This window comes from Anomalospiza imberbis, chromosome 6 (genome assembly GCF_031753505.1).
Source record: "Anomalospiza imberbis isolate Cuckoo-Finch-1a 21T00152 chromosome 6, ASM3175350v1, whole genome shotgun sequence".
Classification (NCBI taxonomy): domain Eukaryota; kingdom Metazoa; phylum Chordata; class Aves; order Passeriformes; family Viduidae; genus Anomalospiza; species Anomalospiza imberbis.
Window position 1 is genome coordinate 8683535 of NC_089686.1, and position 13779 is coordinate 8697313.

At 42.2% G+C, this 13779-nt stretch overlaps 1 protein-coding gene across 1 annotated transcript in view; it reads left to right on the plus strand.

Moving 5' to 3' along the window:
• Positions 1-13779, plus strand: part of AKT1 (AKT serine/threonine kinase 1) — a 71178-nt gene that overhangs the window by 18885 nt on the left and 38514 nt on the right. Inside the window, exon 2 of the mRNA XM_068192269.1 lies at positions 13198-13326. Coding sequence (XP_068048370.1) covers positions 13198-13326 — 129 coding nt within the window. The remainder of the gene's footprint in view (positions 1-13197; positions 13327-13779) is intronic.

Sequence of the window (13779 nt, forward strand, 5' to 3'; positions counted from 1 at the left end):
ATTAAAATTCTTTGTTCTTCCTTCTCTTTTGCCTGTGTGCCAATAAAAGCCTGAGCCATGTGGCAGTGTCAGAGTGGCAGTGCAGCCCCATTTTGAGTTGCACCCTGAGTGTTGTGGGTGTGAAGGATAACTGATTGGAGGACACTGATCATGTAGGCTCTTCTGTGGTGAGAGCTGTGTTGGGCAGTGCAGTGGAACCACTCACCAGACCTGGCTTGCACTCAGGAGCCTAAATCCTGGTTTGAATCTCCACGCTGTGAATTTGTCGCTACCAGAGCCCACCTTGCTTCTGTGCAGTGGTGTCCGATTGCCTTGGCCCTCTTGCTCAGCCCTGCTTTTAAAGCAAAGGGCACTTGAGTTTCTAGGAATGTTAATTCCTTACTTTGCAAGCACAAATACGTGCTCTGAGTGTTTGGAAAGGAGCAGGCCCTGAATTTAGAGCTTGCACTCCCAGGCACGGGGTAATCCTGTTAGGAGTCTGGGCTGCTGCGATGGTCCCGGGCTGCCTGTGCTGCCTGGCAGGCATCTGCTTCTCTGCCGATTGAGTCAAGTCAATATCCTCAAAACTGTAATTTATGCTGTAATGATGGATTACACTTGTCATGGTTTACGGAATTTTGTGTTGTGCGTTTAATAAAAGAAAATGCTTTCTAATGCTTATTATGTCTGAAGTCCAACACGTCTGAACTAAAGCTCAGTGTATGCAAGGCAAACTATGCTTTAATTTTACAATTGTCTGATGGGACTTTGCGATTTATTTGTTGTTACTTCCTTAATGATGTTGCAGTCAGAGGCACTGTTTTGCTAAATGTTGTGTAAAAAGTAAATTGTAGCACAGCAGATGTTGGTATTTGGATGGATGTCGGTGCAATGGGGGGACAGCAACAGTCATCTCTGTCAGCTGTCTTCAGGCTCGGCAGGCCTGCTGCGTGGTTACTTTGGTGTGTAAAAACAGCTCGTTTTGCAACTGGGAAGTTTGGCATTACATTTGGCACTGAGCCATGTAGCTGGGTTAACACAAGTGTTTATCCAGTGATTTTCTCAAAATTGGTAACTTGGAGAGAATGTTATTAAACTTCAGGACAAAGAAAGGGGGAATATGGATGGCTCTCTTTCTGAAAGGCATTGATGTTTATAATACGAAATTCCATTAAAAAAATCCTTTTATTTCCCTTAGCCCTGTCTTTTTTTGCTTTTTCATCATCATCCTTTTTCCAGCTTACTGTTTACAGTTTCCTTTTCAAGGATTAAGACATGGAAGCATACCTAATGAAATGCCATAACCACCTGTTTCTCCAACCTGTCCTGAATTAGGTGCAAAGAATAGAGGACTGCAAATGAAGCTGTTTAATTGCCACCATGCAAAATTTGGTAGAAATTCCAACTGCAGCATGAAACCAGAACCTGCTCATATGCATATCTGCAAAGCAGCTGATTTCTGTATGATAAATTACTGTAAATTTTACCTTTGGGTTAAGTACAGCAATCCTTGCTGGCCATAAAGAATTTTTTGTAGAACTCTGTTAATATTGGATATATTTCTTTATGGAAGTAGCAATTTCAACTGCATTTTCAGTAAGGACAGGCAAGAGCATGTGGTAGTTTTGCAGAGCAGCATTTTCAATCAGACTTTATACCTGAAATTTGGAACCTGTTGATTTAATGTTCATTGGGAAACTTTATCATAAAGGATTAATTTTTCAAAGCCATTTTAATCTTGTATTGTATCTGTGATTAAATAACTAGATTTCTTCATTGCTTGGAAAGACTTCCATTTCTTTTGCAATTGGGAAAATGATTAAACTAGGATATTTGGATTCTCTGATGAGGGGAAGAAAAGTGTATAGAAAAACATTTCCTCAAAGCAGTGATAGTGACCCAGTAGTGGACTTGTGCTTAGTTAATCTTGTAGAGTTGAGCTGCAATTTTACCACAAAATAAAATACCAGGACAGTAATTTTCATTTGGGTCCTTTCTTCTCTCGCTTTTTTTCTTTTTTCTCTTTTTTAAAGAAGAGGCTGTTACCTGTATTGTCCAAATTCTATAGCTAAATGTGTCTTCATTTAGAAAACTGTAATTTGCACTAAGTCTGCCCATGACCAAGGTTCATTTAGTATGCTGTGCATAAATGAAAATTTTAAGTGTTCAGTGACTGCTTTTTGGAAACATTTTTGTCTCTTAGTTTGATACTTGGGCTGTAATCCTGAAGTTAAAAAGGTTTTCTCACAGGGGATGGGGACATAAATGTGCAAAAGCAGTAATAGGGGAATAATCTAAACCTTACAGCTTCCCCAGACCAGAGGGTGGTACAGTCTTTGTGGCCAGTGTGACACTGGAAAACTTTCCTGGGAGTGTTGGCTGTGCCTGTGAAGGAGCAGGGTTAGTGCAGTGACCCTGTGCTCCCAGCCAAGGCTCCATGTTAGCTCTGTGGAACATAGCTCCGTGTCTGTGTGTATCTAAAGGATATAACTTTGAGGTTCCAGCTTGCTGGATTTGGCTGTGTGTCAGCAAGGAGGTGCTGAGTGGGAGCATACTCTCCCCACAGACTGGGCACAACCTGTGCTTCCAGCTACCTGCATTGGTGCTGGGGCAGGAGCAGGAGATGACTGGTGATGGCCACATGCACAACTGGCATGGCCTGGGGTGGGGATCAGGCTGCAGCCTCTCCCTGCCGTGCCTGCGCTCTCAGCCCAGTCAGCGCCTTCCCTTCTGCCCATCAGAGACCCAGCTTGTCCCTTTGTCAACACTGCTCCAATGCAGCTACTTCAGCCAGAATTGTAGCCACATCTAAGTCATGTCTAGCACAGTTTTCTGCCTCCCAAAGGTGCCTCTATCCCTCCCCTCCTTTTCTCCTCCTGCTCCCCTCCCACCTTACTGGCAGCGGCAGGGTTTGCAGGGTGGCCTTGCTTGGCTTGACCCCTGGAGTGCCAGAGGAGCCCCCAGCAGCTGCCACCTGAGCTGAAAGCATCAGCTCAGGGACCAGTGGCAGGAAATGCTGTAAAACAGGGTGTACTAAGCATGGAGCAGTGCTTGCATGCAGGCTTTTCTGCATGTGTGGCTGTACCTTCCTTGCCAGAAGTCCCTGAGGCAGGAGCGTAGCCCCAGATGGCCTTCAGGAATGTTACCCCAGGTGACCTGTAGGGCTTTCTCTCTCCTTTTAAAAAAAAAAAAACAAAAAAAAAAAACCTATAAACAAGAACAAGCAAAAAGCTGTCATTTAAAAGTTTAAAACTTTATTTATGGTTTTCTGGTGTTCCCAAAGTGTGGCAATCTGACTTTCCTGGAGAGCTGTTGTAATTGTTGAAAATTCTACACCTGATGGGTAGCTGTAATGCGGTTAGGCGAGGGATGTGTTTAGGAGTTTGTTTTGCTTCTGTTCTTTGGGGACACCCTAGCGAGGGTGGGAAGACGGAACTAGAGAGTGTGTTCGGTTATGGGATGGGGATTTCAGGATTCGGGTGGATGAAGGAGTGTGTGTGGTGAGGAGCAGTTGTGTGGTGTGCTGTGCATGGAAAACCAGGTGTGGAGGAAAGGTGGGGCTGATGCGGCAGTCCCTGACCTCAGAAGATCCAGTGAGGCAAGTGTCAGATTTGATGCCCACAGAAACTGGTGTGAGTTCAGGGCAGCGTGGGGGTGATGTTTATTTTAACACTGCTTATAGGAGCAGTTTGAATGAAAATATTGGAATTTTTGCCATGTCCTCCCAAACAAAAATAAGAGGCACTGCAGACTGGAAAATGTAATTCAGGCTCCCATCTTCTGTGTCCATCTGCTTCCCACTTCTGTGTGGGATACACTGTTCATTTTTAATGCTATTTTTAAAATGAAAAGTGACTTTAGTGTAGCAAGATGCTGTTGGCAACAAGTAAATTAATTCATGGTAGCAGTGTCGAGGTAGATGGGTCTTTATTGTGTCTTTTTTCAGGTTGGTCTTTATTTCATTTGTCCTTGTGTAAGAAACAGATCTTTGTGTGACTGAAATGCATTCTCTCCTAGAGCTTGGAGCTGTTAGAGAGAAGTATAATGAGCTTATATAATAGATATCTTTGGGGTTAAAAAATAGTTGTGATTATATGTATGTGTTTTTAGTTGTATTTTAGACATGTTTCAATGTCACAGGGCTAAATTGTGGTACCACTGAAATCCAGCACGAATTTTGCTATTTGATTATATTAAGACTCAACATTTTTACTGTCTATTATAAAAATAAATGAGATGTAATAGTGTGACTGACTGAGCTTGTGACCCTGTTGAAGCAGCAGTGTGGACTGTGCTCTGCTTTACAGTGACAACACACCTTAGTTCAAGGCACAGAAATCCTTGGCAGTTTCTTATGCCTGTGTTACTCGGCTAAGCTTAGCACCAGAGCTGCGGTGGCTGTTCTGCTCTTACACTACTCAGTGGTGAAGTTGCTTTAATAAATTCTCAGTATGTAATTAAGTTACTTTGCAAAATTCCTCTGAAGTGAGGCAGCACTCCTGTTATCTGGAGGAGATTTTCATTGCTGAGTTTGGGGTAGTGACTCAGTAAAACTTATCTGAGGAATACTAAATTTGGAGGCGTAACCAGGAGGTTGCCATGATAACAAATATTAGGACTTGCTTTCTGGGAAGTGCTCCTAATTCTTCCATTGATGGCCATTAAATGCCTTAAGATAAATGAAACTTTTTATTAGCGCTAACATATTCTCCTTGTGCTCCTCCAGGCTTTTGTAGACTTGCTAGTGACAAAATGAAGAAGGGAAATCCAAATTAGCCCCAGCCCTATAAAGACACCACCGCTTTTTTAATGTTTCTTATTTTTTCCATTGAAATGTTTGCTTAACTTAGCTTTCATTCATCTTTCTATGAAATATTTATCAGTTTGTATAAACATTTTAAAATTCTACATTGATTTTATTTTCTTGGCACTTTTAAGAAATTTCCTGATGCACAGCATGATCACACAATTACTGGTAGAGCTTTCACTGTAAGTGACCGAAAACAACTCTGTGCATTTATGTTGAAAATTAGGACTCAAACCCAGAAGTTAAAGGATTACAATACAATGTGTTAATTTCTTACTCTCCATAAATTGTTTATTTATTAAAATCCATGTTCTGCAGCTTAGTTTTTACAAAGAGAGCTTTTTTCCCCCTTCTTCAAACTGCCTCTGTAGTTGGTTCATATATGTTTTAGAAATGCTGCTGTTTCCATAAATCTCCCCTAATGTACTTGAACCTTTTTTTTTCCCTCCATTTCTTTACAATTCCCTGAGATTTTGATTCACAGTGTGAATGACACAATGATGTAGTAATGAGAGCCTAGGAGAGCAAGCCAGGGACTCAAGGAGTGGTGGAGGAAAACATCCTCAACGTGGATGTTTTCTATTTTCTTTGTGGCTGTGTCCTGCTTTTTCCCTCCTCTGCTCTTGCTTTCCCATGGGCTCCCACCCCCCAAGCTACCAGGTCATCTCTCAGCCTCACCAGCTTTGGGATTTTAATGAGGAACCTCTGCTGAGTACTTTCCAGGTTTAATGTTAGTAAAACAAATCCTAAAAATCACCCTTGCTTGAGTCTTAATTTGTCCTGGAAGAGCTTTGGTTTGTGTATGTTTTTTTGCTTTGTCTCCTCAGACACTCTGCCAGTCTCTAGATGGGGTTTACTCAATAACAAAACTGGGTTTGTGATATTCAAATCAGGCGTGTGTTCAGATAAGCACGAGTGTCATGCCTAAGGATTCTTAGGCAAAAAGGTAAAATCATTGAATCAACTTTCAGAGGCTGTCTAGAAAAGCCCATCCTTATTCAAATACACCAGGGTGTGGTGTGTTTGATGTTTCTGGTTTAGTTTTTATTTTTCTTCATATTTGTAGTAGACATAAAATCTTTGGAGGACCAAGTCACACTGTTTGTATAAGTACATGAGGTGTATTTAAGAGCCTGATTTGCAGAAATACTGACCATATTCAGACTGAGCTTGAGGAATAGCTGTAGCTACCTCCTTCCTCTAAGGGAAGATATTTAAAAACTTGCAGAGGCTTATTAGCTTAAGTGCCTTGTTAGCTGCATGTGCTATTTTCCATCATAGTGTCAAGGTAAAAATTACTTGGGGAGAAATAATTGTTCTAAGTATGCTTAATTCAGTTCAGTGAATCTGACACCTCCTCTGTCATTTTTATTTATTTATAAAAATGGGAGAGAGTTGAGCACCTGTCAAAAGCAGAGAAATACATGATGGCACTTTCTGCTACAGGAATGTTTTATTTTGTTAAAATCCTGTAGTTGCTTGCAAGTTTATTGCAGAAGATTTCTCTAATCATGTTGGACACCTCATGGTAGTTTTAAGTCCTTTTGTTTGCACCATGAGGTAGTGAAGATGCAATTCACTTTGAGATTGTTTTCAGTATAGCTTAAGAAATCACTTTATATTTTCCTGTAATTTATGTAGCTATCCTTAAAACTGCTGTTTTTAATGAAATTTCATTTACATCTTCTCCCACTGGAGACAGCTGTAGGTTAGGACTAGCCTGACTAAGCTGTGCCAAAGGTAGGAGTAAGGAGTTTTTTACATGCTGATTAATTCTCTTTTGCTCCTTTGGGAATATCTGGTATTGCTTAAATTGATTGCTGTAAGCAATATGGCAACATTTCTGACCTTCTAAACTGAAATTCAGCAAAAAAAAAGAAAAAGAAAAATATAAACCTCCATGTTTCAGTTTTACATAACTATACAGTTGAAATACAGGGGTAAAAAATACAGGGGTGTCATCTTCTTGCAGTGGTGTTGTTGGCTGGTGATCTCAAACCCTTTGGCAGAGATGGAATCTGAGAACGTGGTAGTTGTCCATCCCCTGCACAGAGAAAGTATTGGGTGAGAATCTCTTTTTCTTTCTCTGTAATCTGGCTTCTCATCTCTCCCATGGCCAGCTTTGTGAATCAGAGCACCCGCTGCCTTCCTTAGGTGCTTCCCACCTGCACTGTTGTGTAACTACAGACAGGGGCAGCTTCCAGTACGTTTACTTTTCTACAGAGCTTTGTGGGAAGCCCGAAGCCAAGGCTATGTGCTGCTTTCTGGAGTTAATTTACAGATGTGGGGTGCCAGGTGACCAGTTGTCCTCCCCCTGCGCCCTTTGTCGCGAAGGCCAGACGGCTCATCCCTCATCCGTCACCCTCGGCCCCACCTCCGCTGCCCACCTCCCTCCCTCCCCATACTCCCCCAAGATATGCTAATAAAGCAGGTGCCCTGGACTGCAGCTCTCCCTGAGCTTGAGAAGCGGCAGGAGGTTTAGAAAAGCCGAAACCGAGGAGGAGGCGGCACTTCTCCTGAACCTGTTGGCAGTCACGTCAGTCACGGCCATGCACCCCACAGCCGTCCCTCTGCCTGCGGGGGAAGAAAGGAACCGATTTGTCGCACCCCAGTCAGCCCGCTGGGCCTGTGGGACCCCACGTTCGGGTGTTGAGGCCATGCCAGGCCGGAGGAGCTGGGCTGTGTTGTGTTGGCCTGCTGTGGCGGTGGTCGTGCACAGAGGAGCCGAGCTGTTCACACAGCGCTGGCCTGGCGCCGAGGCCGTGGGCTGCGGGTGACCTCCCCACCGGGGAGCAGCCCCGTCGGCAGGCCCAGCCGCCTCATTGAGATTCCAGGCACAGGGAGCGCCTCTGCAGCTGTACGCTGGAGGCGGTGGCCGAGGAGGCGTCCAGAGAGGGGCCCCAAAAAATCATCAAAGAACCAGCCCCTTCGCTGCGCCTCTGAATAGGCAGACAAACCAGAGGTCCTCCTCGCTCCGCCAGCGTGTTGGGAAAGACATTAACATAACCTTTTTTTCCCTTTCTTTTTAATTTCCCCAAGCTACCGAAAATCTACTGTGTTTAAATAATCTTGTTCTGACAGTTTGCAACGGGGAGCGAAGAGTGGTGCACCAGCCTGGTGGGTGTCTGTGCAGCTATTTTTATAAAAAACGAAACATGCTTGAGCTGAGAGTTTTCATTCAGGTCACCCTAGACTTAATTGTTTAGTGTCAGGTCGTTAAGATCCAGAATTAGCTCCCTGCGCTTGGAAAGGGCTTGCTTCCGAGTGCTTTAGAAATGCAAAGGCAAGTTTTCAAGCCCTGCTTTCTTTTTCCAAATCAGTTTTGATTTCAGCTGGTTTTGAAGCGAGTGGACACTTACTCAGTTTACTCAAGCAGTAAGAACTAACTATAAATCCCCGTCCCACTCCTCAGCACGAACGAGATGGCAAGTCCTGAAGGCTTCACATCTTTAAGGAAATTGGCATCTGTTTTCCGAGCCCTTATTAGGCCGACAGGATGCAGACCACTTCTCGTGGCCATTGAGGCTCAGAAATGAGTCACTGTGCCTTTGATGGGCGGCACATTAGCGCTTCGATTGGCATAACTTTCATGTTCCCTCGGACAGGAACTGGGGCTGTACAAGCAGGGAGTGCCCTACATCATCAGAGCGTGTGGGAATGTAGAGAAGGCTTGCATAACTCAAAAGCTCTAATTTTTTGAGTGTTTTGCTTAAATGCAATTAAAGGTGCTACTTGTGATGCTCAGAGCAGAAAGTTTAATGCATTATTTATTGGTAGATTTGTGGTAGCCACTTGACTGCATTTCATATAACTGAGACTTTGTCAGTGCTCCTGGGCTTGTTACTTGGTTACTTTGGGCCATAAGAAAGTTAATAGTCGGTCGGGTGCTTTTGTAAATATCAAGGGTAGCATTGGATGCTGACTTGGTTAACCTAATGATTTTTTTTTCAAACCACTGGTATGTATGAGTTGATTAAAACAAAAGCAGAGGCTTCTTAAATATAGTCTGTTCTGAATTAAAGGGTGTGGTGTTGGCTTTGAATGAGCTTGATGCAGCAACAAGCATGCAGCAGTTGGTAAATAAAGATGGATTTTCTTTTGTTCTGCTGGTGCTTGCTGCTCATTATTCTCCACTTACCCCGTGAGCTTCCCAGGGAGTGGCAGCTGTTTCTGATGTTAGACACTCTATCAGTGGTAGACAGCTCCAGATTCGGTGAGATACTGTTGTGGGGAGGAGAGGAAAATAATCTAACCCTGCATTATTGTAAATCCTCAGTAGAATTAACTTTTCATGAGCCAAAGGAGTTTTGTGTTTAACTTTTTCTGAAATATTCAGGCATAAGTGTGCTTTGCAGTATGTGTTACAGCGAAAAAGCTTTTCTGGCATGAGATGGATTTACATTCTGAGTGTGTGTTAAGTATTTTAATGTGCAGTGTGTGGGGGCAGGCACAAGGCAATAAAGGGAAATCAGTCTGTAACAATCTTTGTGTATGTTTCCAGATATATACAGTTTGGGAATCTTTGCAATTTGGAAATTGCTCGGAGTAAACAGAATGATACATAAAGATTTTAAATAATAAAGCTAGCAAGCTACAGAGGAGTCTGTTTGGTTCCAGGATTTTATATGTAGGATTTATAACCCATGCTTTTGCTTTCCTGTCTCTGCAGTGTTAGCATTCTGTTACTGAAAACAAAGAAGGCTCTGCCAGGGCATTACACAAGCAATGAATCACAGAGGAAAAAATGTTTTGCTTTGTAAATTGTTCACTTTTCCATGGTGGATCGTTATTTTTTTTTAGTGTTGTCTGATAGAATTTGCCACACATGCTTGCATTTACTGTACTCGGTACGATTCTTTCTAGTGTGGCTACATAACTGCTAATATTAGGGACTTCAAGTAACTTCTTCTTGTGATTCTTAAAAACAAAACCACAACAGGAACAAAGAACACAGGGCAAAAATTGAAACAGCTCAGTTCACTCTTGAGGCATGACAGCTTGCTGAGTATATCGGAGGAAGGAAAAGGTGTTGATGTTTTTCAGACAGCTTTGTCCCAGCAGTTCTACATAATTATTTTTTTGTTTATATTGACAAACTTCTTTTCTGCCTCCAGTACTCAGATTTGCTGTCACATTTTGATGTGGTCCTTGTGGATTGTAGGCCATTTATAGTCTTTTAGCTAGTCATAAAAATATAAACTTGTTTCTTAACAATATGCGCTTTGTACATCTTTTTGATGACTGTTGGTGAATCTGTGTTTCCGAGCTTCTGCAGAGGAATGGTAGCTTGCTCAGGCTTGAATGTAAAATTATACTTGGAGATCATCTCTTTGGGAAGTCACACACCAGGCAGTGTCTTGCCACTTTTTTTCAGGATGCAGAAGTAAAACCACAGTGTGTTATATAACAAAAATTTGTACCACAGATGCTGCACTGTGCCTCATACTCTCCTTGCCAAAAAGAATAATCAATAATATTTTGGATTGCTATATTGCAGTATTCATTAGGCTCCAGACGTGGAAAAATTTTAAATAAAATCACATTACTTATTTACAAATTAAAAAGGTGGATCAGTAACCATAACCAGCTAAAGCAATGCTTAAAGGAAGATCTAAGTAGAATGATCCCTGCAGAAAAGCTGGTGGTAATGAAATCCTTGATTTTTCACACAGAAGCAGTGAGTGTGGAGGAGGATGCTATATATGTATGGAATGCACCATTTTAAAGACTGTGTGATTAATCCTGTTAGAGGATGTGTTTCTAACAGAGAACCAGATTGGTGGGATAAAGCTGTAAGAAAGTATGAGAGCCAAACATAAGCATCTAATCTTAGAGAAAGTCTCCTATGACAGTAAAGTCTAATTCAGTTTAAAATTATGTATAGTTCACTGCAAATAACCAGATGATAATTTATGCAAAAAATTATTGTCCTCTCTGTAAATGCCAGCGGAGAAGATGTGTAGCATAAATTAGGGAGTAAGGGAAGTAGAAACTCTCAGTCTTGTCCCTGTTCAGATATTATTTGTCCCATCCAATCTGGATTTAGTCCTAAGTGCAGATATGATAAGGGGTGTGTGGTGGTCATTAGGTCTCCTGGGTGTGCTTTATGCAAGAGAAGAAAATGCCAATGAGTCAGGTATGTAACAGCATGTTCCAAAATCCTGATAGTCTGGGCAGCCACCTCCCCAACCTGCTTACCTGGCAAACCTCTAGTCAAGAGCTGGGCTGAGCATGCCATGTGTCTTCTCATCACATCTGTGGTGTAATAGTAATGAGATTGGAGTAATCTCACTGATCTGGGCCGAGTTGGACTGATAATTTGAATGTGAAAGGCTTCATAATCTCCTGCTGATCCCAGAAAGTTTTCGGCATTTAATTAAGGTCAGAATTAAAAAGATGATGGCAACAAAACCTTCTACATTTACCTCCTTGCCTATAAATGTTAAACCGTGACAGGTGAGTTCTGAAATTCCTGGAGTGATAATGACACTTTTGTAAATGCCTTATAGGTTGGTGTAACACTTAGAGCAGTAACAGCCATCTCTAAAAGAAACAATGAAGTTTGTGCTCCTTTTCCTCTCCTCTTTCTTTCCCCATACTTGTTTCATCAGTTCAAATGGATGTTTTCTGCAGACATGGTCACTGCAAAGGTGGCTCTTTGTGACTCTCTAACAGTTCAGTAGCTCTTCGTTTTTTGGTTTAGATTAGGAAATTGAAAGCCCAGTGAGGACTAAAGAGGTGAAAGCAGCTGGTGGGGGCTGTGCTCACTCGTGTCTGTGTTGTGTGGGCGTAGGGGTTGCTTCTGCTTCTGTGTGCAGGAGGGCAAAGGATGAGTGTGAATGGAGAAGTGACACAGCTGCTGCCCAAAGCAGGTTGAAACTGCACTGCAGACAGAGAGGAGGTCTGTGGGGACAGGAAGGAGACAAAGCAGCTGCAAGGGAGTTCCTGGGGCAGGGTGCGCTTCACTGGGAGAGAAATCACCAGCGGAGGAAAGCTGAACAGCGGGAAAGTATGAGAGGAGCCTTGGAGAACAGGAGAGCAGCAGAAGGTTGCCAGAGCCAGTAAATCTGGTGAGCCTTCTCCTCTCATGATTCTTGGTTGTTTGAAGAGCTTGCCAGCAGGTGAACCTGTGGGCACTGGGCACCAGCCACTGCGGGGCAGCATTACAGGGTGCACAGGCTGGAAAGGAGTTCAGCTCCTAGTGTGCTCCCTCATCTTCTCCCCAGTGTTAAACAAACCAGTGAGAAACCATACAGAAGTGAGGAGGGTATGGTTGATGCGCAGCTGTGGGTGCTTTGTAGTTGACCATTTGCTTTTAAAATTTTTAAATCAGTTGTTGGGGTGAGCAGAATTGGAAACTGTGGCCAGTGCTGTGTTTAGAATAACACCTTGAATGAGATTTTTGTGACTCAGTTGAGTAGAAACATCACTGCAGGACCTTTTAGGACCTAGAGGGGCAGCTTGGCACAGTGAGAAGCTATTTGAGGTTCTTGAGAGACTGCCTCAGAAAACAATGATCTGGTAAATAAGCAAAAAACTCACACACACTGACAGTCATCCAGAAGAGCCATTGATAGGATTTCTGTCTTCCTTCCCTGAAGATCTTAATAAATCCAGTAAATAAGTGAGGTTTTGATTAGCTCTTTTCTTCTTATTCTACTGCTGAATGTTTTGAACGTGGCTGTAACACAGTCACACAAGTGTCACCTGTGCATGTTACTCAGATGAGCAGTAGCGTGGTGTGAGCAATGGGTGTTTCCTCAGACAAAGAAAGGTGGCATATCTTTCAGAGTAGATATTTGTTTTCGACTTTGTGGTGGCTATACATCATCCAGTGTTTTCCCCTTCATATTGTGATACATCATCTTGTGTTTTATGCTTGAGATGTTGTGAGAGAAGTGAGTGATGTTATGTAACATAAGCAGAGAATTATCTTCTTACGGTCTGAAAGTGACTGTTGGTTTGATAAAGCAGTTGACTAATTAGTAAATTACCCATTCTTGTTTAAAATACTTGCGCTGCAAAATGTAAATGAAAAAAATTTCTCCACTTGTCAGTATGAAAAATGACAATAGCAAAAATAATACATAGGACATCTGCTCTGATTTTTTTAAAATTTAAAATGCATTTAAGGCAGATGTTGCAGAATTTGAATGGAAATCGAAGTAGATGGAAGAACAAAACATAGCTGTTTACCTTTTATGAAGTCCCATTTTTATGGCTAACCTCGCTATCAGTATGTGACTCAGTGCCTGTGTTTTTCCACTGTTTGTATCAGACTGAACTGAATGTTCTTAAAACTGCTGCTGTCAGGATGACATATAGTTCCAATATTAACAGAAATTATTGGTGTGTCAGTAATTTGGGGTGTTTTCTGATGTTGTTTCCCTTTGCCCATCCTCTCTTTCCAGGAGAATACATCAAAACATGGAGGCCGCGGTATTTTCTGTTGAAGAATGATGGCACCTTCATTGGCTACAAGGAACGGCCACAGGATGTGGATCAGCGGGAATCACCTTTAAATAACTTCTCAGTAGCTCGTAAGTGTTTTCAGCTGCTTCCTTGTCCAGTTTGGGGGTTGATGTGTTCTTATAACAATAGCTGGTAAGCTGCATCAGTAACATTCAGATCTGCCCAAAGCGTTGTGTCTAAGTGTGCTTATTTGAGCTGATAAATCCCACTGTGTTCCTCAGGAATGATTGTAATGTTGGAGGTTTGATGCTTTGCTTATTTTTCTTGTTTTTTAAGTTTTCTAGTAATTTAGTGCTTCTGGTTATTAAATAAAACGGGCTTATTTGTTAATGTTTTGTATGTATGTTAGTCAGCAAATTACTTTAAAGTGAAAATTCACCCAGGTACATGTACTTGGAGGGTAGGTACAGCAGAAGTATTTCTGCCACCAGATCTGGATTCCCGTGGCATTAACATTGGTCAGAGTTATTTAATTGTTAGCATAAGAGAATGCAGAGTGAGCACATGTTTTAATGAAGAGC